The sequence below is a fragment of the Globicephala melas genome, chromosome 20 (genome assembly GCF_963455315.2).
Source record: "Globicephala melas chromosome 20, mGloMel1.2, whole genome shotgun sequence".
Lineage (NCBI taxonomy): Eukaryota > Metazoa > Chordata > Mammalia > Artiodactyla > Delphinidae > Globicephala > Globicephala melas.
This window is the reverse complement of record NC_083333.1, coordinates 3,587,449-3,611,232: the sequence shown is the minus strand read 5'-3', so window position 1 is coordinate 3,611,232 and position 23,784 is coordinate 3,587,449. Positions and strand designations below refer to the sequence as shown.

The following is a 23,784-nucleotide window of genomic DNA, read 5'->3' as shown; positions in this document are numbered from 1 at the left end:
ATGTAGTTCAGTCTACCTTTTATTCCCCTGTGCCTTGTCCTTTTGCCGTAGTCATGAAATAAACGTTCTCTTCTGAATCCTGCTTCTTTAGTCTTTTCTGTAGGTTTTTCTTTGTTCCAGCGTTTTCTTTTCTCCTGTGTTTCTTTAGCTTGCGTTTCTTTCTGCTGATTAGGCAAAGGATTGCCACTGTTTGGCTGCTCAGCTTCCACTGACCTCAGTGGGGAAAATTGCATTCAGTAAATAGGAATTACTTTCCCCCTGGCAGAGAATTTCTTAAAAAACAAAAAGCAGCTGCTGACAGGAGTCTGTTCTTCCGTTGTACAAAGAACAGAAGGAGAAAAGCTGCCTCTGTAGTGTTTGAAGAAATCAGACACGACTATGACCAGGTCATCAGCTCTTTGATTTGTCTATGAGGGTTGGTATTTCCCAATACTGCTCCTTCAAGAGGTCAGGAAAAGAAAGTGATGAAAAAGAAGAGCAAAAGTATGGAAAGAGCCCGTTAGGTAACAATCCTATATGTAAAGCAAGAAAGGTTATGGTGATTTAAGGCATGTCAAAGTCTTGACCAAATATAAAAACTTTATACTTTATTTACCCTAACTAGAATACTTAAAATTCAAACGAATAAGCAGAAATTCTTAACCTCCTAATTGCTGCTAAATAAATTAACCTCAAAAACGGTAAGTTTGAAAAATACATGAAAGAACTTTTTAATGTGGAAGACAGAGGAAAACCAGTGTAATATGACAATAAACATCATGCTTATTCAAGAAAAATAAGAAGTGCAAAGGAAGTGTGTCTGCAGATAAAAAGTTGTTTAAGAGTCAGTAAGGTACTCTTTAAAGGATTTAAAGAGAAACATTGTATGTAAAATTTCGGTGTCCAAAAGCCTGCTAGTTTTTATTAAGGTGGAGCTTTATTGGTTTCTTGAACACCAGTGCTGCCAGTAAATACCATATTTTATTCTGAAAAATCCCAGAGCTATGAGAGGTTCTCCAAGGGTAGGTTACCACTATGGCCTCCGTCTTTCATTCTAAGTGACTGTCCCCCGAGTTCGAGTGGGGTAAGGCGGGAGAATGTGCGCTTTTGGGCAGAGGAGCACTTCTGCAGGCATGGGCTGGCATCTCCACAAGGATCAGCCAGTGGACTCTCTCCGTCTTAACTTTGACAAAGATTGGGCCCGCCCCTACTCTGATAACTCAGATTTATCACTTGTCAGGTAATGAATAAAAGATGAAATTCTGTGTAAGAAAGGTAGTTAAGAGTTTTTTAAAGTTGAGAACCATCTGTATTTTGATACAATCCTTTTTTTCTGAAAAAAGTCATCCGAATTTGGAATGAAGCCATAGAGGTTTGGTGTGTTTTTTGGGGTTTTTTTTTTTTGTTTTTCTTTTATAAGATTTCATTTTTGGGGGGTGCTTGAGGCATATAAAGAAACTTTGGGAATTCCCTGGCAGTCCAATGGTTAGGACTCCACACTTTCACTGCTGAGGGCCCGGGTTCAGTCCCTGGTCATGGAACTAAGATTCCGCAAGGTGTGCAGCACAGCCAAAAAAAAAGAAGAAGAAACTTTTTAAAGTGGTTAGTTCTAAAACTTGTGTTCCCCCAACAAGATAAGAAAAATGTCTACGTTTTATGGTGTGTGCTCGTATTTTTTTCAGAGTAAATGTCCCCAACTCAGCCCCTCAATTTGATGCTTTAATATGTTTGTCTGACAGTTTCCAATGAGAGCTAAAAGGAAATTTATTCTCAAATAGACATGCATTTTAATCTCTCATCCCTACACACTTGGAATATTTATTTAATACCCGAGGTATTAATTTAAAACTTACAGTTTTGTTTAAAACTTGGAGTATATATTTAAATTCTCTCACACACACACTCCCTCAAACTTTGAAATGGAAAAATAAAATTTTATTTATTCAAGGTAACTTTATACACAGCTTTTCAGGGAAAAAAAAAATCTATTGGGTAATAATAAGCATATGTAGATTGCTTGTTTCCAAAATGGCTAAGTTATTGATACACATACCATCCACATATGTAAAATGTACTGTACATTAAAGTTAGGGCCTATAGCCAGTAAATAGACCACTGTTATATAATTTTTTTTTTTAAAGTTCCACCTATGCACATAGGCTTTGAGCAGATTTCAGGTAGTTCCTGAATAAAAATCAAAAGTGGCTACCAATTGCCATTTAATGTATTTCATCACATGAAGAAAAACAAAAGATTGGAGTCCTTTGAGAAGAATAGAAAATCAGCTAAAAAGCGAGTAGTAGTTATAACAGTTCTGCAGGTGGGGGTGGCAGGGATTCATTGAGATTTTGATCAAAGTCAGGAGGACTAGGGAACTGCTGACACTGGATCTCCTGGTTTTTCATAAAATCTCCTGGAGGCAGGGTCAAGTTAACTGAGTCAGGGGGAGGTGGAAATGACTGTTTGAACTCAGAATCATGATCTTCACAGACGTGATTGGGGCAGTCCAGAGGTGGTGGGAGATTGGTGGAATCATTTGGAAGAGGAGATACAGTTGTCACTGTGGGTCTGTCAGATTGGTTACTCGCCTGTCCTTCCAAATCAAGAGGGGGAGGAGGCGGTGGAGGCGGATCTGCATCATCTGAAGAGGAAACAGCAGTGCCAATTGTTGATCCGTCAGCACTGTCTTCTGATGTGCCGTTTGCTTGATCTTTTATTTTCTCTGTTTTGGGAGTGTTAGAATCTTCAATGTTTTCGTTTGATTCAAACAACTTAATTTCTAAGTCATCTGCTAAAAGTGTGCTTTTGCTTGGTTTCCAGGCCCTAAGTGAAACAATTGATGTACGTTTTGGAAACACTTCATTTTCTCTAATGTTATCCAGACATATGTCAGGGGTTTCACCATCAGCAAATGGAGACCTACCTGCCCAATTTTGATCATGTAACACTGGTTTTCGCAGGCATTTCCACAATACAATCATGATTATAGCTACCACCATAGCAGTCAGAACTAAACCAATTAATATGGCCACTGTTGAATTAGAATTGGTTTTCTGTGGGCTCTTGTTTCTAGTGGTAGTTTCTAGGTTGAATCCTGGTGTACTCCTAGGTGAACTTCTGACAGTTGGTGTTGGTTGTATGGATAGATTATGAGCAGTTGGTGGTATTGATTTTCTAGAGGAGGTGTGGATAGATGATGGTTGTTGAGTGGGAGTACAGACAGATGCTGGTGGTTGTCTGGTAGAAGAATGGGCAGGTGTTGATCGTTGTCTGGCAGAGGTGAACACAGGTAGTGCTGTCCCTTGGGAGGAGGTGTTGGCCATTGGTATTGGATGTCTGGTGACATTATAGGCAAGTGGTTGTCCAGCAGAAGTATGTGCTGCTGGTTTCCCAGAGGACACATTGACAGCTGGTGTTGGTTGTCCAGCAGCAACTTCGGCAGTTGTTATTGGTTGTCCAGAAGAAAGGTTGTTGAATTGTGTTGGTTGACCCAAAGGATTCTCTGTTGTGCTTTGAGAATTAGCTGAGACGTATGACCTTGATGTTCTAAATATAGGAGACTGTGGTTGCTTCTCTGTTGTAGCTGCTTCTGTCTCTGAGAAACAAGTGTCGTTCAGATGTCCACAAAACAAAATTATGGTGAAATATTTGGGATCCATTTCAGAATGTTTCCTCTTTACCAGTAGTTTTATAATAAAAGAAAGAAGGACAATTAGGTATCATTTACTATCTGGCATAAAGTAGGTAGGTATTTGATAAGTACTTATCTTTCCTAATTTAGACTTGATACACTATGGGCTAATGTGACCAACTCTTAAATATACTCTAATTTATCATATAACATTTGGAATTCATAGGCAGTGATCTCTCTTCTTTCATAAGATCTGTACTTGGCCCTGCTGCCCCTGTAGGTTTATTACATTACAGTCCTTCGTTTCACAGTCATACGTCTCAAATGCATAGGCTCTATATGCTGGTACCATGTGCATGCTACTTTTTCCTCTGTTTACTGCTAGAAATACTTTGATCCTGCTGCCTCGAAGGACACCAGTAACCGTCTATTACCTAATCCAGTGGTCTTTTCTTTCTCTTTTTTTCCTCTCTTGATCACATTTGACACTGTTGATTACTCCTTCACTGCTATTCGAGTAGCTCTTCGTAGTCATCTTTCTTTCATGCTCATCTCACTAGCTCCTGTCTTTCTCTTGCGTCCTAAATATGGTACTTGATAACTTGATATGTACTCTGTCCTCACTCTTAACTACTTTTCTTAATCCTGAATCTGTAAGGTTTCAGCTCTTACCTTTATGCTCTAACTCCCAAACCTGTATATCCAGCCTAAATTTCCTTAATTCTTGTTCCATCTGTGTGACTTCTTGGTGGACATTTCCATTATATATATCACTATCAGCAAATTGAACATATTAAAAACAGAATTCATCTTCATCTCGATAGTGACTCCTGTCCTAAATTCTCTATTTTTGTTAATGGTACTACCTTTGTGAGTTTCTCACGCACAGAATCTATTGTATTAAATAATCTTTGCAGCAGCATCAGTGTCCAGCACAGTGTCTTTATATTAGGACCTCATATTTTTAAAGGATTAGATTCAACTCATCGTCCTAGGCTCAGAATCCTCAAGTGCTCTTTGAATCTGGCTGAGTAGGCAGTCTTGCTGCTGCCTTCACTTATTAATTGATGAACACCACCATTGTGTCAGGCCCTGTTCTGGTTTAGGAGATACCCCCCCAATTTTTTTTTAAGTTTCTATTGGTAGAAACAATAAATAAATAAATATAATTTGATAAGTTTTCTCACAAAGGTTTGCAGAAGATGCACAGAGGAACTAAGCTAGCCTGGGAGGGCTTCAGGGAAGGTTTCTCAGAGAAGTAAAACTTGAACTGAATCTTGAAAGGTCTGTAAGAATTAATTAAGCAAATAAAACATTCCAGCCAGGGGAACAACATAAAGGACCTAAGAAAAGAAGGCACGTCTATAAGTTTGTGGGATGTGGCAGATGCTAAAACTTGAAGAGTTTTAAGTTCCAGTTCTACTTCTACCACCTAACTACCTATCTAACCATGAGAACTAGTCACTTAATCTCTCCTGTTCTCAAATGCCTTATCTGTCAAGTGAGGATGCTTTTCAGCTCCGTGTGTAATATACTTGTTTTGCACATCATTAAACACAATGGTAACTATTTGGTTATTTCTTAACATCAGGGAAAGGAAAATCTCAGGGTTTTAGATCCTGGTCTGTATGATTTGAAACTATAGTTTTTCTCTGATTTTTAGGCAATCTGAGAGAGATTTGATGGTCTGTGCAGGATACAGTAATAGAAGAAGAACTCCCTCAAGTTTTGCAAATAGATTTTTCAGTATGTTTGAGTAGTTTTCATTGCTTACTCCTCTGCCACTCGGTACACAGTAGAAAAAAAGACGTAATTTTTTTCCTGTACAGTCTCTTTATTTTCTCTGTAATACTTAAAGCCTAAATTTTAAAATATTTCTCCTTTAAACCCCCTGCACACTGCTGATGAATTAGTCTTCTTACAAGCATGTATGATTAGGTTACTGTTCCCTTGCTTGAGAGTTCCCCATTGCTGTCAAGATAAAAATTCTAAACTGAATTTTCTTCCACCTGGCTCAAGATTACCAGTCCAGATTCATATCTCATGACTGAAACTTCTCATTCCTTATCTTACATACTCCCTAAACACACACTTTTTTTTTTTTTTTTTAACTAAACAGACACTTTTCATTATGCTATTTTTCACCCTCTGAGAGTGTGTTCTTTCTTCCAAACCCAGCCTCTTCTTCCCCCTCTGGCTGCCTAACTGAACCTGTCCTCGTCTGTCAGACCTCAGCTTAAATTCCCTTCTTAGACCAAATTCTCTGTGACTGACCACAGCCCAAAGAGCTCAGCCATTCCCTGAATCCCCGAAGTTCTTGTTATCTTTATAGTTCCTTAGATAATTCTTCATGTATGTACCTCACTCACACTTCTTTTCTCTTAAATAATTGTGTTTTTTAAATTACTTTTCACATTTTCTTTTTATTATCCCCACCCCCTCAAACAAGGTTTTAAAGAACCTTGAAGAAGGCAGAAAGAAACAAAGAAAATTCCTTATCTAGAACATCCTATGTGTTGCACCATCTCAGGTGTTTTCCATACTTCATTTCATTTAACCTTTAAATAACTCTGAGAAAGATGGAGTAATCCTTGATTTATAGATAAAGAGAGAAATTCAAATGCTTTAAGCAATTTGCCAAATGTTATGTCATTATTAGTGGCAGACTGGGAATTTATACCCAGGACCATCTGATTCCAAAGCATATGCTCTATTCTGCCACCCCCAAGCTGCCTCATGTCTTTATATTTTGATTCCTTTACAGCAGAGTGCTGCTGTGTGTGTCAGCAGCTCAGTAAACGCTTAACCTGTATTGGGCTTCTTGGTTCTTTTCCATGTCAGTTTTTCAGTTTATTAATACTTCTACCAGAATGTAAGCAGAGAAGGTAAAATCAGAGTTATTAAATTATGCTTTATATCAACTTTGCAAAAGGTTTAATAAGGAAAAAATTGAAACTTTCGGCATAAATATGGGAATTTAAATCATCTCTAGTTGGTTATCATCCATGCAGTTCCTACCTCCTATTCTTACAGATTACCCCTTCCCCCAAAAAAGGCCTCATTGGAAAGTGTTATTCTTTAGAGTTTAACTTTAGTTTTCAAAAAATGCCATCCAAAGCAACAGAAAACATAGGCCATGAATTGTCTTCGCCAAAAAAGTGTTTCTTCTTTTGTGACTTTTCTTAAATTTTTTTTAAAAACCCACACAGTTCCTTTTTTCAGTTAGCTGAAAAAGGCATTAAAGAAGGAAAGAACCCAAATAGGAATATAATTATCAGACCAGTTTAGTCTGTAAGATCAATTTTGATAGGTTCATAGCCTCTTTTGTCAATAGGAACGTCGTAGACCTTCAGTGTATGAGATTTGCCACTTGTCATTTAAGGGTTACAGCAATATTAAGACCAAATTCTATTTTTTACCTATCCTACTCCTTTCTCCAACTCCTCAGTTAGCTATCTAACCTCCTAGGGTCTGCTACGTCAGAATACTAGAATGTCTTAGAATTCTACTACAGCAATTCAGAATAGTCCAGAAAAAAGGAACAGGATTTTAAAAAAGAATAAATAGGGGGTATAATAGTGAAGAAACTGGCTTTCTTTTTCTAGTTCAGAGACAGTGAGGCCAGTGTTATTACCAATGCAGAAAGTTATTTAACATATGTATTTTAAATATGTATATAAGCCATGTATACCTGAAATACCAACATTGCTTCTGCAGGGAAAGAGGGTAGAAAGAAAGAACCATATGGGGCAAGGGAGTAAAAAGGAGGAGAAAATATTGGATTAAATGAAATGAAAAAGGAATACAAAGAAATACAAAATAACACAAAGGAGAAAAATAAAGCAAAACTTAGAGTAAGCAGCAAATACATGGAAAAGGGGAAGGTAAATGGATTAGAGAAGGTATTGAAGAAAAGTTAATAAAAAAGCTGAAGAATAAATAGTGCTTATGCATTTAGCAAGAAGTTAGGGTAGAAGGTTAAAGTGAACAAAATTAGACGTTGGGGGAGAAGATTGAAGTAGAAGAAAGAAGGAACCACAAAATGCTGCTCTCCGTCTTTGCGGATACAGGGAACCAGCAAAGAGGAACGATCTTCCCAAAATGGAGGACAGGACTTAAATCACCCACCTTCTCAAACTCACTTACCTTTCATTTCAGGCTCTCCTATCTGTTCTAAGTATCCTTAAGATTCCCCACCTCCCTTTTTTTCCTGGCACTACCCAGAAGCATACTTGTTAATTACTCTAAATAACCTATGCACAATCTATATAGCATTTTTCTAGAAATCCCTTAGTCTGCTGCTCAGGGAAACCCTGAATTTGTCTACTTTTACACGGCAGTATGTTGCTCATTATTTTAGTTTTGGACTTTGAGGTTTAAGTCTGTGATTTTGGTCTAGAACATTTTTTAAAAAGAAGAAAAAAATCAGCTGTTTTAACTAGGCATTTTAAAGGCAGTTATAGTGAAGTAGGAGTCCCCACATATTAGACATGTTCTCATAGATATAATGCATAAGTACATAAAGGATTTAGCATTTAAAATTGATGCTAAGTTGGATATGATAAGAGAGATGTCGTTGTCTTTTAAGGGGAATCAAGGAGATTTGGATAGCATATCCTAGACAAGGCAAGTGTAGGTAGCAGTATCAAAAATATCATTTGAATTTTGGTTACTTTGATATAATGTTATAATATAATAGATTAAAATATAGTGTACCTAAATTTTATTGTATCTCCAACTAGTAATGTTATGAAACCAGAAAAGGAAGAACACAGCAGTTCCATATCTTGAGGAAAGGCAGAAAGGGAAATTAACTTTGAACTATGATAGGAATTATTTGATGATTATTTTTTATCAATAGTAATAGCTACCATTTACTGAGTACATGCCAAATGTTCAGCACCATCCTATTTTAATGAGCAAGGTGATGTTATCATCATCTTACAGATAAAGCTGAGGCACAGAGAAGTTGGGTAACTTGCCAAAGTGTCACAGCTCTAAACAGTGGCACTGATACAGAAACCAGTCAGTCCTGTACTAGAGCTCTTTCCTTCTGTTACATTCGTAGTAAAATTATGAAATAGGAATGCTTTATGAGGGGAGGAGATGTGAGCTCTCTGGGAACAGATATGTTAGTAACTTTTGGAGTTAGTCTTCTATAAAAGGTTGGACAAGAACTACCAGGAAACCATTTTAGTCCTGTGACTATGAAAACAGCTCTGGGAGTTTTGAGTGGTTAGCCTATAAGCTGTCATATTTGAGGTGATTTTTAAAGATTGGACATTGATAGGCATCAGATTTATATTTAACAATTTCAGACTTATTCAGAATTCATAATTTCCTTCTGAGTAGAATTATATAGGCATTAGTTGAAAAACACAAGCACTATTAAACTCTACATTTGAGACTGACCCTTTAAAAATATATAGACAGGACGTCCCTGGTGCAGTGGTTAAGAATCCGCCTGCCAGTGCAGGGGACACGGGTTTGAGCCCTGGTCCGGGAAGATGCCACATGCTGCGGAGCAGCTAAGCCCGTGCGCCACAACTACTGAGCCTGCACTCTAGAGCCTGTGAGCCACAAATACTGAGCCCACATGCCACAAATACTGAGCCTGCGTGTCACAACTACTGAAGCCCACATGCCTAGAGCCTGTGCTCCGCAACAAGAGAAGCCACCGCAATGAGAAGTCCGAGCACTGCAACGAAGAGTAGCCCCTGCTCGCCACAACTAGAGAAAGCCTGCACGCAGCAACAAAGACCCAACGCAGCCAAAAATTAATTAATTAATTAATTATTTTTAAAATATATGTATATATATAGACAAGTCTTGCCCAAAAAAAGAGATACAAATCTTTATTTTTTTAACTTCTGTAATAGTTACTTAGAAGAAATCCAAAGTGGACTTATATGAGGGAAAGTTGTAAGTATTTAATGAAATGTTGAAATAGGATATCACCACCCACTTTATAACTGTTATATTACAAGTCTATGTAAACTCTTTGCAGTTTTTATTTTGGAGGATATTCACTTTGTAATTGTCCAGCTTACTTACAGAATAAGCATCTTTTCTCCATATTAACAACTTTCTATTCTGTGGGTATTTTTTTCTATATCTATTTTACACTGTTTACCAAAGACTCAGATTATAATACATGACATAAATATGTAGATGATATGAGTATATATATACACATTTTATCATAGCAGTTTTCTCTTAGCTGTAAAAATGAAGGATAATATTTTCATGTCATCATTATTACTTAAATTTAAAATTCTATTTGTGTGAAAAATAAAGCATATATGATGATAATTGAATATCTCATCTAATCATCTTTGGGTTTTTTTTTTTTAATTAGGCGAAGGTGACCATTCTTACCATGGAAACTAAAGGGGATTAAAAAGTAAAAATAATTTAGGTCTGTGGATTATGCTTATATACAGGAGAATTTTATAGACAGCAAATCAGAACTTTTAGCAATTGGTATTTTGGGGTTGTAAATTCAGTCATATCCCCATGAATTCTAGTTTTATTTCCAACCCTTAGCGTTTTCTGTCGTGGCTATAGATTTATTTCTTTTAATTACAGAGCTAAGGTCAACAAACATAGTGAATCAATAAACTTTAAAGGGTTAACATTATAGAAACCTAGGTGAAAATTTTTTTTTCAACACTGAATTTTTAAAATTCCATGCAACAAAACCACAATACCTGTTATAGACATCTTTAGACTCTCAGACTTTAAGTTTAAAATAATAATGAAATTTTAGTTTTAAAAATAAATTCTGTATAAAGCAAAGATCAAACCAGATTACCAGTGTGAAAATTGTCTTACCTCAGCTGTTAACTTGTTTTGCAGAATGCTGAATTCTTGTTCTAACTGGACATTTTGGTCATTTGGCTAAGAAAGCAAAAGGGGTGGTTCAGTTTAGATTAAAAATGGTCCTTTAGCAAACTGAAATGGTTTCTGTAGAAAAAGAGGAAGTTTATCAATAGTTGGTTCCGGAAGTGCAGTAAGCCACAAAATGACTAAGAAATGTACTACTTTAACAGAATTTATTTTGAAACAATTTGGAGCTACATGATTTGAGTGCTTTTAATTAACATTTAGAGGTAAACATTTGAGACTCTCTAGTAATGTGATTATATAATTTAAAATAGAACCTTGGAGAGAAAATTATATGTTGTAAGGAAAAACTGCCAGTCAGGTTATTACCCATAGTGAGATTTCTTTTCATAACAAGTGAATGATGTATCCTGTTTTCTTGTATGACCTTAGGCAAGTCGCTGCACTTCTGAGTCACCATTTCCTCCTCCGGAGGAGTATTTCTATTATTGAGTTTTGTGAGGATTAAGTAAGATAACATAACATGTGTAAATGCCTTACACACAGTAGATACCCAGTAAATGTTAATGTTATTTCCTCATACATAATTTAGGCTAAGCCCAGGTAAAAGTGTGATTAATTTTTGACCAAATACTTTCCTAAATGATTTTTGAGTTCAAGTCCACAGCTCTTTGGTTACCGACAAAGTAAGTGTCGGTGCAAAGTAAAATAAATTGGGAATCATTTTTTAAATAAGTTAACTAATAAGCAAAGTATGTTGAGAAGAGTATGAGTCAGTCTGAATACAGATTTCTTTGGGCATGTCACCTTCTAGCCTCTTTCCTCATCTGAAAAATGGAGATCATAATTCTTAATTTATAAATGTATTATGGAATTAGATAAGTGTAAAGTGCCTAGCATAGCACCTATTATAGTAGATACAGTAAGCATTAAACCATGCCCCGCTTTCCCCTGGTCACTGCAGAGGAACACAGATTGTTAAGACCTCGTTCTTAACTTCAAGGCACTTAAAACTTGGTACAAAAAGAATAATTTTTTTTAAATATGCTATAAACTTATTTTATGTAATATAATTTGCTATATATATAGTATACAATATGCTATAAACTTTTTAAATATGGTATAAACTTTTGTTTCACTATTTTTAAATCCCTGGATTAATAAGCATGTGGACCATAGCACCCCAAGGGTAGAAAACAAAAGTGTCTTAGTTCAAAGATAACTTTTAAATTTTGAATTCAAAACATATCTTAACCTATCATCTTTAAACACTGGTCAAGTTGGGAAAGGAGCCACTTTTCATGAGCTACCATTGGATACTGTCAATCTGAGTATCTGTGTTTAATAGCCAAGATAGTGAGTGATGAATTTTAAATATTCCTGCAATAGCTTTCTGTTTTGTGAGAAAATGTATGTTGAATAGGAAAGTAGTTGTCTAGTTAATTTCTTCTTTTTAAAAAGGCACTAATTTGTTTCAGTTTACTGACAAGTATTTATATATGACACTTGATTCAAGGACTGCTTTGTGTTGTCACTGTTTGTTCTAGTACACAATCTCAGATTTTTTATTTGCACAGAATGGGAGCTCTGCCCAACCAGTGTCCTTTCAAGTCTGATCCTTTTTACCCCTCAAAAGATAACCTGATGTACCACAATCGGCATGAGTATTCTCTTGCTTTCCTTTTTCCTTTGTTGATGTTTACCTTTTTCTGAAATAATGTGGTTATGATTTGTTATTTAGGAAATGGATTTTTTATAAATTGGTAATAAATTGATAATAAAATTGATGCTTTTTTCCCCCCTCTCATTTTAAGAGGTAACCTTAAAAAAAATGTAACCTAGATCTTTGGAGCTGTGGAAATTTTAAGAATTGAATTTGATGACCAAGAGCAGTGACCTAGGGAATTATGCAAAAATTATCAATGCCTGGAGCTCGAGCTCACCCCATTCTAATTAAATCAGAAGGAAGGGGTGTGACTTAGGCACTGGTGAGTTAAACTCTTCAGGTGATTCTGATTTGCAGTCGGGATGAGAATCACTAACCTAGAAGGGAGGGTAAGATGGTGGTAATACTTGGAAAAAATATATAAAATCTTTTCTTAAATGTCTAACATATTGCCCAAAATAAATGCTCAGTAAGGGATGAGATGTTTTAAATGTGGTCTGATCTTTAATTAAGTATGCCCTGTGTCAGTTTCAATGGACATTTGGAAAGTCTCTCAAAACAATTTTTGTAATATATTGAATTGATGACGGAAGTCTTGACCTAAATGTAAGTCATTATTTTACTTGAACCCAGTTTCTTTAAAGGTTAAAGAATTACCTGAAGTATCCTGTTTTCCAAATTAGAATAAACACACACACACACACACACACACACACACACGTCTTTCCTTTGCTTATGTCATATTGGATAATAAATAAAATTGGTCATTTATTAGTCCACTTGGCATTCTCAAAGTCCAAAAAATAATCAGCCTTTGGATATTTGCTATAAATAATCCAATAAGCAATATTTATGGAGTAGAGTTATGTTACACTTAAACAGTAAGATACACTTTACATTTACACTCAGCCTTCTGTTGTGGCTATAAATCTCATCTGTTTCAGTTGAGCTCTATTTCTTATTGATCTTGACAGTGTATTCTCTAAAATAATAAAGTGAATGAAAATGTACGTAGTCACTTTTATTCTAACAAGTCTTAATTTATTATACAAAATTTAAAGTTTTAATTAAATATTTAGAGTAGAAAACCACTTTCTTATGTGTGCCGTATATAAAGATGAAAACATCTAGCATAACATTAGCTGTGTTGATAGATGAGCTGGTATGGATTCTGTCACATTCAGCAAAGAAAGTACCACGTAACTACAGTTCAACTCTATGCATTAAGAATGTGACTTCTGTTAGATGTTAAAGCATACACTTGCCTCTAACGACACACTAAAACTCTTCAAATTTAATAACATTCGGACAGAGATCATTTAACTACTCTTGCTGAACAGGAAATATTTAATTGTCCCTTTCTACCTGTATTAGTCAGTTCCTTCAGCTTGTCTTTAAAACCTTCCTCAGATGCTTGGTGGTTTTATTTTTGCTTTTTAAAATAGTGTCAGACACAGTTTAAGTAATTAAGTAAGCAGGCATACTTCTCCCCTTCTCACCTGCTTGATTCTAAATTGAACAGCCTGCCGTGTTAAATTTTAGACCATCAGAACAACACCTTGGCATTAAATATCAAACTGACTTCATTTTTACTCCAGAAACTTTCTCATTGCTACTTTGCATTTTTCTTCACTAAAGCATATGTTAGTTGGTGAGTTTTTCAGTTCCTTCTTCATCTTTTCTTTCCCTTGTAGCTGTGAGCACTCCAGTAGATTGCATCATTAGGTTAGGCCCTGTGAGCTGTTTTGCTCTTTTCCAAGTGTCTGATTCAGCAGGCCATAGACCACTGCTTGCCAGAAAATCGCCATTGCTTCTAGGCTGACGCTTGCCTACTTGTTTTGATCGTCTGAGAGATGAGACTTTGTTTGCCAGAACCACAGTTGATAGAAATAAAATTGTACAGATAAGAAAAAGCACCACAATTATAATTAAGCAAACTAGCATAGCCATTTTGTTGTTGTTTTCCTCGCAGACGCCTTTTTTGAAAATTTCGCTGTGACTTTTGCTTGTGTTTTCAACGCTATGTACTGCTGGAGAACTGTTCCTGACAACGGAAGATATATAAAGCTCCAGTTCAGATTTAGGAGTTAAAGATGCCATGTGAGATGATGTTGCTATTTCAGGCATTTTTGTAGAAATAACTTTTTTATCTACTTCAGGAGTTGTAGGGTTTGTGTTAATGTTTTCATTTTGGCTTCTGCCCATCTTACTTTGAATATCTGGATCCAAGACAGTAGTATTATTAGCCCACAGATGGGTATAGTTTGCTTTTGTTCCAGGAGACAAAGAAAAAACTGTTGTCATCAGAAAGGCAAGATGCAGGTAATGTCCTGTGTGTTCCATGTCCGTGAGTATACTGGTAATCTGTTGGGATAGCAAGAAAATTTGTTAACTTGTGAAAGAATAACGGTTCCTCGTTTTGGTAATTGTAGTTAAAAGATAGACAGCTGATAATGTTATAAATTAGCTGCAAGCTCATGCCTAACATTTGCTATCCTGTTTGAATTCCTTCTGAACTGATTTTTTTTTTCTGTTAGGCTACATATAAAGAAACAATTTAATTTCTGTTAATTGTTTAAATGCTAAAAGGTAGCATTACAGATAATCTACTAATCGTTGTAAACTGAATACCGTGGTTTTATAGTTTTCTCCCTCTTAAGCATGCTAGACTTCAGCTTTGAGTCAGATACTTCGGCTTTTACTTTTCTGATTCCTCCTTTTTTTCTTCCTGACCATTTAAGGAAACTCCTTGTAGAAACTCCCCATCCTCTAACAAATGAGTCACCAGTCTTTATAGTAAAGGAGAAATGGGACATTTTGCTTCATGTATGAAAAGAAAATGCAAATGGCTTTGTGGTGATGGGGGGGGGGCAGTTCAGGAACGGGGAAGTGTGGTAGCAACCAAAAGAAAACGGACTTCAAGTAGGAATTCAAGATGTTGTTTTTTCTTCTTGGGTGTTTATCTTGAAGCTTAGAATAAAGCTGGTACTTAGAAATATATTCCTAGTAGTTGTGAAAGCAGTGTTATGGTGGTGGGTCTCCCTTCACCTCTATATCCCCCGACTTATTGTGGCTTTCTGAAAGCAAAGGCATGCGACTTTTCTCATCCTAAACATTTGGCATTAACAGAGAAAAAGAGGCAAGTTTCTTTTGAATAATCTCAAAAGTTCAACAAAAATTATTGACTTTTTTCATTATTATTTATGCTTAGAATTTTTCTGTGAATATTTTGACATAATTTTTAAAAATAAATTATACAATAAAATATTTAATAGAAATAAATACAACATCAAGATCAAGGGGATTTTGACTCAATTGGGAAGTCAAGGCAGATCATGAGTCTCAACCTATAAAGGAAAAAGTGGAATTTCAGTTTTGGCTCTGAGCTCTCTGGAAGCCAGTCCACAAAGGGGACAAAGTCTGATCCTGATTTTCATTATTCACTGTAAGACTGAAGATTTAAATACAACTAGCATATCTGTTCCAGGTACTGGTAAACAAGCAGGAAAGATTTATTACCATTATTGAGCTATCTCTCAAAATAGTATTGCAGTCTGAGCCACTTTTGTAAGAGTATTTTTATTGTTAGCATTTATATGAATAGGGAAGTAGAAGCAGAAACTAGATTATTCTCCTGAGATGTACTAAAAAAAATTGCCTGTCTAAGAACTTTATTTTATATAAGTTCTTCTCAAAAAATGTACATGGGAGTTTGTTGTTGTTGGTTTTTTTAATGCAGATTTATTCCATAGGTCTAAGAGGGACCTAAGATTTCTAACCCACACTCAGGTGACACAGATACTGCTGCTACTCATGCTTCTTCTTCTTCTCAAAAAGTGTACATGTACATGTTTTTTTTATTGAAGTATAGTTGACTTAAGAATAACAAATGTGAAATATTGTTATACAAACAAAATTAGCATATAGTAAACAATGCTAACTGGAAACTGACTTCTGAAGTAATATTTTCTGTTGATAATAGGGAGGGAAAGAAACCTTTCTTATGTGTTCTAGAAGTAAGATTACTTTTTGGATTATGATCTTTAATAGACAGTTAAAGATACTGTGCACTGACTTCTATCTAGTAGTGTCCAGCTTCAGTTTTTAAGTTGAATGACATAAATCTTTGGCTACTTTATGATTCTTCCACAAAGAGAAATACTTTAAATTGGGTTCGCAAGTAATTTCCATCCTTTTAAACTAGACTGGACTTCTGCATTAGATGCTAAAATGATTTAAAGCGGGTTATTATTCTTGTCACATTAGTTCATTAACAACGTAATATGCATCATAGTTTTCGTACACATTTTAACAGTGCTCACCATGGGATAGATAATAGGCCCGCTGTTGATTGTCTTCAGCCAGATGTACTGTCATCTCCAAATAAACAAACTGTTAACAAAATGAGACTTTCTCTTACCCTTACAAATGCCTAAGAGTAGAGAGCTGTCTCTACATCCCAGATTTATGCAGTGGAGGCCAGGTTGTTATCAAAAGTTTTCTTTATCTCTGGTCATTTTCAATAAAATTTATAATGCCTAAGCATTAGTAATGAGAAATTTATTTTTTAAACTTATTTTAATAACAAATAAAACTGTGCAATTCACTCTGGAGTCTAAGCTTAGATCCTTCTTAATCCTAATTTAAAGCTCTATGTTGATGGTAAATCTTTCCATTTCTTACTTAAATTTTACTTAATAGGAGAGAAAAAAAGAGCATATGTTTTCCATTACTAAATCTACTTTGTTAGTAAGATACTTAAGTACTGCTTGAAAGCACTTCCTCAAACACTAATCTGTATGAAGTTACAAGTGAAAAGGCATAAGAAAAGCCATATATATGACCTACCTTACAAAATGCTTGGTCAAAATCTTATTATAACCTGATTTTAATAAGCCACTTCTTTTCTTGTCTTGAAGCACAGCTTCCAAGTAATTTAAGGCAGAATAGACTTGAAGAATCTGAGCCTAAAAGTAAATCTGCAGTAAAAAAGGATATGTACAGCTAGCTTTCCACTAACCACAGATGACACATTTCCTTTCCACTGCAACTAAAGCACATGTCACAGGGGAAAAAAACTCCAACTTGTCTAGTTGGCCACTGGCATAACAGGAGGCTTTGTAGAACAAGTCCCCGCCTCCAGGGCAGGGAGGGTTTCCTGCTTAATGCCTTTTGACCTTACATTTATTATGTATGCCTGCTGTATGCTCTTGAATGATACGTTAGTATCATTAAAATGAAGAGAGAATAGCATTTTCCCTGAGATTGAGCATTAAAATCATCTCTAAAAATTGTATTTGTATACCACAGACTGATTTGATAACCTGAGTTTGGAGACCCGGGGTATTGGTCAGATAATAGAAACAGTAATGTATATAACCAACATCTCAAAGTGTGGAACTGCAACAATAATTTAGAGAGAATATCTGATACACTTAGATTATAAGGGACAGAAGATGCTTTTGTGTGGTTTAGTGTATATACAGACACACACACACACACACACACACACACTCCCCTAGAATGTCCTGTCATCACTTCATATTCAGTCTAAAATGGACTTCATTTTCCCCCCTAAGTGGCTGCCCCTCATGATCTCTGTTTTTGTTCATGGCAGCAACATTCTTTGTAATGACAGAGCCTTGGTATACAGCAAGTCCTTCTAATTCAAGTCCTTTCTTTCAGCGCTGATCAGACCTTGGATCATGTCGGTCCTTTCTTCATATTTCTGAGTCAGTTTCTTCTTTCATTGTCACTTATTTTCACCGTAACCCTAGTATATTAGATGCTTATTAAACCATACCTAGACTACTACAACATCTTTTTTTACTAGCCCCGACTCCTTCATATATGTTGTATATATCACTTTCTGTGATCATAACACCCCTTTCTTTTAAAAAATGTGGTTGAATAACTCCCTAACACCTACAGCAGCAATTCAGAAATGTTTGTGCACATAAATATCAGATGAGAAGATTGTTTCAAAACAATGAAAATTCCCAGGCTTCACTGCATAAATTCGTATATAGTAGGTCTGGGCTGGGACAGGAAACTGCATTTTTATCAAGCACCACAGTTGATTCTGATGCTGGTGCTTCACAGAACATCCTCTGAGAAATGCCAGGCTCCTAGGAGAAAACCTGAGCCCCTTAGTTGAACAGTTCTGGTCCATTCACAATTTAGCTATTCTGTATTTTTCCATCTTTATCTCTTAAAACTTCTCTACGTGAATCTTCCATTCTAGCTAAACTAGCTGATGCTTACCTCAACACATCTGGTCACCTATTTTTCTCCTTTTCCTCTCTCCATGAGGCCTGCCCATCCCTCTTCCTGTTGAGTTTGAAATTCCTCCTGCCCGCTTCAGCATCTTTTATGTAGTTTTCACTGGTTACCCAGTTTGTGTTGATTTCTCCACTCCTTTGAACTTAACAAAAGTATTTTTCTCTGCAATTTCTTTGACAAGTGATTACATACTACCTCATATCTTTTCTTTGTTCTTGAAATATTTTTCTTTTATTTTAAAATCATTTGACTTGTCATAGTTTTGTCTTATTTTCTCCCAGTAAGACTTAAAACTCTTAGGAAAGGATGTTTATCTTAGCCTACTTCGTAGTACCACCTGAGTCATCAAGTATAGAACACTGGTGGTTTTGATTTGAAATTCCCGTACTGTAATTTGTGGGCTTTCTGATGGTCCTTATTTTGCCTCCTCACGTTGATTAGCATTCTTTTGAGTGTAAGCAACATATGACCTAATACAGCTTAATCAAAAAGTGGAATTTATTGGCTCACACAACTGAGTAGCACAGGGATAAATGTGATCCCAGGAGAGGGGCTTTATCTAGGACTCAGATGAAATGGCCAGGGCCCCAGTTTCGCTCTTCATTTCTCTGCTCCATTTCCTCAGTTTTTAGACAGGCTCTTCCTTCATATCTCAGGATATGAGCTAACAGCTGCCAGAGCTATATGGTCCCTCATTTATAAACATCAGGAAAGAAAAAGTTCTCGATTCCCAACGGTTTAAGCTGAAGTCTTTGAATTGGGCCTCTTTGGCCCTGGTTGTTCTGCTTTGAGTCATGTGATCATTGTTGAACCATCCTCTCTGGTCACGGTGGGATAAAGGAATTGACTATAAGTCATTCAGTTTACTCCAGGACTCCAAGTAGGTCATTCCCACCCAGACTGTTCACCTGGGAACTTGGATGGGCCTAGAAGCAACCAACCAAAGTCCATTGACTTCCTCCTTGCTTGACTATGGTGGGCAGGTTTGTAGTTGTTATTGTTGCTCAAAGTTACTGATCTGGGGATTTGTCTCTTCCATTTTACTTCAGCCTTACTTCTCAGTGTCTGAAGAACAAGTGATTTAAAAAATGGATTCAGACTTTGTGTAATTGTTTAATATTATAGTTAGTTTTCTCTAGAAAACTAGTCAGAATATAAGGGAATAAAGTAGATTAGTAGCATCTGTATATCCATTCAGAACTTTGTTAATGATCTGTGTACTTTTTTTCATCTTCCTTAGGTTCAAAACTGGTCAAATCAATGGCGATTTGCTGATATACCACGTCTTACTTACTTTAAAGCCATATTATGCAAAGCCATATGAAATTGTAGTGGACCTTACCCATACTGGGCCTAGCAATCGCTTTAAAACAGACTTTCTCTCCAAGTGGTTTGTTGTTTTTCCTGGCTTTGCTTATGATAATGTCTCTGCAGTCTATATCTATAACTGTAACTCCTGGGTCAGGGAATACACCAAGTATCACGAGCGGCTGCTGACTGGCCTCAAAGGCAGCAAAAGACTCATTTTCATAGACTGTCCTGGGAAACTGGCCGAGCACATTGAGCATGAACAACAGAAACTACCTGCTGCCACCTTGGCTTTAGAAGAGGACCTGAAGGTATTCCACAATGCTCTCAAGCTAGCTCACAAAGACACCAAGGTTTCTATTAAAGTAAGTTTCACTCCCTGTTAGGTAAGTGATTCATTGCCTTTCTTGACTAACCTGACTATATACTGGACTCCCCAGGGTCCCGGTAGTAATGTATCAAACGTAAAGTCCAGATGGAGGAAAACCAAGCTTTCTGTATCTTCATGGAGGTCCTGCAGAAAACTGGAGAGGTGTACCCTTAATAATATTCCAGGTTGGACTGGAGGCAGGAGAGTGTTGTAGAATGGGCAGTTTGCTGTGTATGCGTCTTACAGTAGGAATATGTGAACAGTGGAAAATTACCTATTGAGAGTTCTTCTAATTATTACATGCTTTTTGCAGAGTAAGGAAGGTGAGCCTTCAAGATAAAACCTGTAATTATCCATAGGATTCTTGACCTTTTAAAAAATAACTTTTTTCTGCTGTTTTCAGTCACTTTTGACAGCATTTATGACAATAATTATTGAACCTATTTGAATACGTAATGGTGGTAACTCTTCTTTAAATGGTTAACATGGTATTTTGTTTGGTTGGTTTTCGAAACCTCTCAGAATTCTACGTAATGAAATTTAATTCTTTTCCGCTCTACCCTCTTGCTACCGTTTTTCAGGTTGGTTCTACTGCTGTTCAAGTAACCTCAGCAGAGCGAACAAAAGTCCTGGGGCAGTCAGTCTTTCTAAATGATATCTATTATGCTTCGGAAATTGAAGAGATCTGCCTAGTGGATGAGAACCAGTTCACCTTAACTATTGCAAACCAGGGCACACCACTGACCTTCATGCACCAAGAGTGTGAAGCCATTGTTCAGTCTATCATTCACATCCGGACACGTTGGGAGCTGTCGCAGCCCGACTCCATCCCCCAGCACACCAAGATTCGCCCAAAAGATGTCCCTGGGACACTGCTCAATATCGCGTTACTTAATTTAGGCAGTTCAGACCCTAGTTTACGGTAGGTTTATAAAAAACTCATTTCAATCTTATTCAGGGTTTGTTGGTTTTAAAATGAGACCAATTAATAAACTTTTAAAGCAGCTTCTACCTTAATACTGTAAATTGGCAGGTATTCTATATTGGTTAACCAGTATGACCTCATCCAGTTCGCATGAACTGTGGAATTGTGAATAGGGTGATTCACACTAAACCAATGTATGTTCTTTCAACTTGCAGCTGAAACATACAGCATAGCAGTTTTGGTGGGGGTTTTTCTGTTCGTTTGGTTTTTTTTTAAAAAAAAAGTCTTTTTTTTTCCCTAAAAGTCTATTTCTAAATTAAGTTTCTCCTTTTCTGAGTTCTCTAAATTTTTCCGATGTTCAAAAGTACATCACTATTAAGTTTCCTCCCAGTCAAATTAGATTATCATTGTTTGAAAAGGAGGGCTTATAACTTTAGCATTTTAACTGAAAGAAAAAAAAAAAAAGAAAAGAAAAGGAAGGCTTAATGTTCAGTAACTCAGTAACGTAGCATAGTTTCCACCTGTGTAACTTTAACAAAATTCTTGAAAGAAAGCTTAAGACAAATACAGATGTCAGATGAGCAGAGTATAATTGGTTCTGGTTAGGCTTAGTAATCAAAGCATGAATGAGGAAAGGGCAGGGCCTGTGGAGTCAGTAGATTAGGTTTAAATCTAGATCTGCTTCTCTGTATGACTTTGGGCAAGGTACTGAAGTTCTCTGAGCTCTAGTCGCCTCATTTTTAAAATAAAGGTAACGTTGCCTTCCTCATAGACCTACAAAGGTTTAATAAATGTGTGGTAGTGTAGTATAGCGTCTAGCAGATAGTTCGTGCTCAGCAAGATTATTTCCTCCCAACTTGCACCCACCCTTTCCTCTCTCTGCCATCGTCCCTTTGCACCACTTCCCTCTTCTGCCCCTCTCTTTTTCATGTTAAGATAATTTTTTGTTCCAGGTACCTTGGGACTGTCAAGTTTTTACAGATATAAATTCTTAGCTTCAGAAAATCTTCCCTTGGGTATAATATAACCCAGGTTTATTAATGGGCTTTTTAGAATTCCAAATTCTCCCTTATTTGAGAGGAAAAAAAAAAATCAGCAAGATTTCTTTACCTGGATGGGCCTCATGGGGTTCATGAACTCCCACAAAATATACACAAAACTTCATGTATACTTAGCTTTCATTATCTCAGAGGAGTCTGTGACACCTACTCCCAGTTTGAGGAATCCCAGTTCTTTGTAGCTGTTGAAATATACAGAGTGAAGGTCACTGTCAAAATAGTATCACTCAGAATTCCTAGGAGTTTGCAAAAGATAAACTTAGAAACAATAATATTAATATTTCCATTTTAGGAAAATGGAACTATAAGTCTGTCTTGAATTTCTAATTCAAAATTCCTTATAGAAGAATGCTAGCAAACTTCCAAAAATTATTAGCTTGAATGAACCTCTATTCTCTTGTGAAATAAAGCGAGCTGACAGCTTCTGCTTTTTGCTGAAGCATGTTGTCGCAGAGAAAAAGCCTTGAGGCAAACTTATAATTTCAGTGGCTTTTTCCCCCCATATGGTTGTTGCGTAAATATATTAGCATGATGAAAGTTCAGAGGTAAGGAAAACCTGAAATTTACTGAGCAAACCATTTCTTTTGTGGATAGGGGAGAAAAATCAATCTAAAAATTGAGTTTTTTGAGCTGTTTCCTAAGTTGTTTAAGTGTATATTTAGACATTTATAAGGGAGCTTTTAGTTCTCATGGAACCTGGATATATATTATGGTTTGGGTTTTGTTTTTTTTTTTTTAATTTAGTGCTTATGTATAATAGTAGGAATTCATAAAAGAAAAAAATGGCAGGGGGGACTTAATTATATTTAAAAAATGTTTGACCTCTAGTTTGTATTATAACTTGTAGGACGCCTAGAAAGAAATTCAGTAGATGCTGATGAAAGATTTTAACAATCTAATTTGATGAGGGCCATCTTATTTCTCATTATCCCAGTTTTAACTGGATCTAGTGGGAGCGGGAGCCACAATTTGAGTTTTGGCCTCACTGAAAATATGATATGCCTTATTCTGACTTTCTTTATATTGATCCACCTTAAGACCATAAAATTCTCATATCTTATATCCCAATGAAATGTCTTTTAGAAAGGCCTTATATTCGCTGTCTCAGGAGCCTCACAGTTCTCTTCTGGTTATGTGAAGATTTCCCTTTTAAAAAAACCCCTAAATGATAAAGGGGTATTTTGGGTTTACCATAGAATCACAAAATCTTATCTCTAATTGATCATAAAATTTAAAAATAGTTGATCTATGCTTGGTAATAGAATCGTAAGTTGTATGTTATGAAAAAATTTTGGAATTATAAGAATAAGTTTTAAAACAACTTAATTTGTGTTTTCTCCTAGGTCAGCTGCCTATAATCTTCTGTGTGCCTTAACTTGTACCTTTAATTTAAAAATCGAGGGCCAGTTACTAGAGACATCAGGTTTATGTATCCCAGCCAACAACACCCTATTTATTGTCTCTATTAGCAAGACACTGGCAGCCAATGAGCCACACCTCACCTTAGAATTTTTGGAAGAGTGTATTTCTGGATTTAGCAAATCTAGTAAGTAATGATAATTTTCTTTGATACTAACAATGATTCTAAGAAGATTCAGAGACAACCGTTTCATTTCAGAATTTGCCAGTGAAATCTTTAGTATAGTTCCACTTCTTTACTTCTGTTTTTTCATCTGACTGAAGAAACTTCATGGTAGACCACATTGAGACATCCACCAA

At 36.2% G+C, this 23,784-nt stretch overlaps 3 protein-coding genes across 11 annotated transcripts in view; 1 reads left to right on the top strand and 2 right to left on the bottom strand.

Moving 5' to 3' along the window:
- NF1 (neurofibromin 1) overlaps positions 1 to 23,784 on the top strand; it is a 250,416-nt gene that overhangs the window by 182,479 nt on the left and 44,153 nt on the right. For all 8 annotated transcript variants that reach the window (XM_060290048.1, XM_060290047.2, XM_030862088.3 and 5 more), the window contains 3 exons: positions 19,645 to 20,077; positions 20,664 to 21,004; positions 23,409 to 23,611. In XM_060290048.1, the coding sequence (XP_060146031.1) occupies positions 19,645 to 20,077; positions 20,664 to 21,004; positions 23,409 to 23,611 (977 nt within the window). The remainder of the gene's footprint in view (positions 1 to 19,644; positions 20,078 to 20,663; positions 21,005 to 23,408; positions 23,612 to 23,784) is intronic.
- Positions 1,907 to 10,557, bottom strand: EVI2B (ecotropic viral integration site 2B). Its single transcript, XM_030862095.3, has 2 exons — positions 10,445 to 10,557; positions 1,907 to 3,653 (listed from the first exon to the last, which is right to left on the bottom strand). Exon 2 carries the CDS (start codon positions 3,636 to 3,638, stop codon positions 2,283 to 2,285), a length of 1,356 nt encoding a protein of 451 aa, XP_030717955.1. The 5' UTR covers positions 3,639 to 3,653; positions 10,445 to 10,557; the 3' UTR covers positions 1,907 to 2,282.
- EVI2A (ecotropic viral integration site 2A) lies at positions 12,868 to 17,195 on the bottom strand. Of its 2 annotated transcripts, XM_070044444.1 has the most exons (3): positions 16,971 to 17,195; positions 16,445 to 16,514; positions 12,868 to 14,486 (listed from the first exon to the last, which is right to left on the bottom strand). In XM_070044444.1, exons 2-3 carry the CDS (start codon positions 16,445 to 16,447, stop codon positions 13,767 to 13,769), a joined length of 723 nt encoding a protein of 240 aa, XP_069900545.1. In that variant the 5' UTR covers positions 16,448 to 16,514; positions 16,971 to 17,195; the 3' UTR covers positions 12,868 to 13,766. The 2 variants fall into 2 exon arrangements, with proteins under 2 accessions (XP_069900545.1, XP_030717960.1); XM_030862100.3 differs by lacking the exon at positions 16,445 to 16,514 and having other exon boundaries at positions 12,871 to 14,486.

What these genes read in the sequence shown, in the direction of transcription:
- EVI2B (XM_030862095.3), bottom strand. Translation starts at nt 3,638, where the DNA reads ATGGATCCCAAATATTTCACCATAATTTTGTTTTGTGGACATCTGAAC.